This window comes from Ammodytes marinus (assembly GCF_949987685.1).
Source record: "Ammodytes marinus genome assembly, chromosome: 16".
NCBI classification, from domain to species: Eukaryota; Metazoa; Chordata; class Actinopteri; order Uranoscopiformes; family Ammodytidae; genus Ammodytes; species Ammodytes marinus.
The window spans coordinates 426,201-428,700 of record NC_137220.1 but is presented as its reverse complement, the minus strand read 5'-3'; the positions used below and the strand labels follow the sequence as shown (position 1 = coordinate 428,700).

The 2,500-nt window shown below is 47.0% G+C and overlaps 1 protein-coding gene across 1 annotated transcript in view; it reads left to right on the top strand.

Moving 5' to 3' along the window:
* LOC307262931 (uncharacterized protein) overlaps positions 1-2,500 on the top strand; it is a gene marked incomplete at its 3' end in the record, with an annotated part of 30,668 nt that overhangs the window by 10,405 nt on the left and 17,763 nt on the right. Inside the window, exons 3-4 of the mRNA XM_080043954.1 lie at positions 120-241; positions 1,620-2,082. Of these exons, the coding sequence (XP_079900080.1) occupies positions 120-241; positions 1,620-2,082 (585 nt within the window). The remainder of the gene's footprint in view (positions 1-119; positions 242-1,619; positions 2,083-2,500) is intronic.

Below are 2,500 nucleotides of genomic sequence, written 5' to 3'. Positions count from 1 at the left end.
CACACACACACACACACACACACACACACACACACACACACACACACACAGCTGGAGATGACAGTGTGTGTGTCTTGTTCCCAGGCCTAGAGATGACAGTGTGTGTGTCTTGTTCCCAGGCCTGGGTCTGGTGCTGGTGGAGTTCCAGTACGAGTACGAGGGTAGAGACGGAGAGACAGTCTGCATCAAACCCAACGAGCGCTACGTCCTGCTAGCTAAAACCAACGACCACTGGTGGCAGGTAATACTAGCCCCTCTCTCTCTCTCTCTCTCTCTCTCTCTCTCTCTCTCTCTCTCTCTCTCTCTCTCTCTCTCTCTCTCTCTCTCTCTCTCTCTCTCTCAAACCCAACGAGCGCTACGTCCTGCTAGCTAAGACCAACGATCACTGGTGGCAGGTAATACTAGCCCCTCCCTCTCTCTCTCTCTCCCTCTCTCCCTCCCTCCCTCCCTCTCTCTCTCTCTCTCTCTCTCTCTCTCTCAAACCCAACGAGCGCTACGTCCTGCTAGCTAAGACCAACGATCACTGGTGGCAGGTAATACTAGCGCCCCCCTTTGGACAAAAACTGTAGTGTTGTTACCACGCCAGCTGTTGTTCCTGGGTGAGCGTATACCCATGACAAAGGCATTAGGAAAAACCATATAAAAAGCCTTACACCCTGCTAGCCAAGACCTAGGACCACTGGTGGCAGGTAGGGGCTGTAGAAGCAGTTTTTAAATTAAAGGTGCTCCGAGGAACTTTCAGTGTGTGTTAATTCTAGCGCCCCCCTATGGACTAAAGCGGTAGTGTTCTAACCACGCCAGCTGTTGTTCCTGGGTGAGGTCCTTGAAGAATCCTTCTAAATATCCTCTGTAAAGACCTGAACAAACCCTTTAAATGTCCTCTGTATGAATGAATGGATGAATAAATGAATTAATTTTTATTATTGTGTCATGTCCAAACAAGGACCCATCCCCTTCAGGATTATAAGACACCAACAACTGTATCAAATTCAAATGATAACATTCACTTCCTGTAAATGGAGATCACATTTCACAGTAGGACAACAAGGAAACAGACGCAAACAAAAGAAAAGAAAAGAAAAACGAACATAAAGATCTCATTTATAAGTGTTTTTTGTTCTCTTGGCCCAGGCCTTCTCCAGATAGCCAGCAAGGGCAAATACCTTAATAACACCTCTGTAAAGACCTGAAACCCTTTAAATGTCCTCTCTAAAGACCTGGAACCCTTTAAATGTCCTCTCTAAAGACCTGAAACCCTTTAAATGTCCTCTGTAAAGACCTGGAACCCTTTAAATGTCCTCTCTAAAGACCTGAAACCCTTTAAATGTCCTCTGTAAAGACCTGGAACCCTTTAAATGTCCTCTCTAAAGACCTGGAACCCTTTAAATGTCCTCTGTAAAGACCTGGAACCCTTTAAATGTCCTCTGTAAAGACCTGGAATCCTTTAAATGTCCTCTCTAAAGACCTGAAACCCTTTAAATGTCCTCTGTAAAGACCTGGAACCCTTTAAATGTCCTCTCTAAAGACCTGGAACCCTTTAAATGTCCTCTCTAAAGACCTGACACCCTTTAAATGTCCTCTCTAAAGACCTGAAACCCTTTTCCTTTGTGTCCCTTCAGGTCCGCAGTGACGTCAGCTCCAAACCGTTCTACATTCCGGCAAAGTACGTGAAGGAACTCCCACCGGACGTCCCATCGCCTCTGGACTTCACAGCCGACCCGACGCAGACACAACCTGCTTCACCCAGCGGTGCAACGGGCCCAGTGTCTGTGCCTGTGTCTGTGCCTGTGTCTGTGTCTGTACCAAAGACACAACCCTCTGTGAACACTCTGACGGGCCCAGTGTCTGTCCCTGCGTCTGTCCCTGCGTCTGTGCCCGTGTCTGTGCCGGCCCCAATGACCCCAGAGGAGCAGAACCTTGTTAAACCCAAACCGGCGGACGAGGTGATGATCAGACTGAGGCCAGACAATCCTAAAACCAGGTACAGGAAGAACGAAAACAGAATGTCCACGTTTGGAGTCCAGCTGGAAACCACGGCAACGCCAACCAGACAGACAAGCAACCACCACCACGCTCCCATTGGTCAGTGGTGTAAAGAGTCACACACACACACACACACACACGGAGAGAGAGAGAGACACACACACACACACACACACACACACACGGAGAGAGAGAGAGAGAGACACACACACACACACACACACCATATACATAACGCTTTTCAGTCTTTTTTTATCATGAAAGTGCCAGTAAGGTGATTGAAATGTAGGGGAGAACGGGGTAATGTGAGACACTTTTTACATTTGCTCCCCTCTAAGGGAGCTAAAATTATTTATCACTCAAATTTACACATTTCCCATTAATTCAGGATGTTTCCTAGAAATGGGCATTAGCAGAATTTATTCAAGACAAAGGGCAGTGAAAATATGATTGTTTCAAAAAAAGTTGTCATGTGTCTCACTTTACCCCAGCTTCGGGGTAAACTGAGACAGACCAA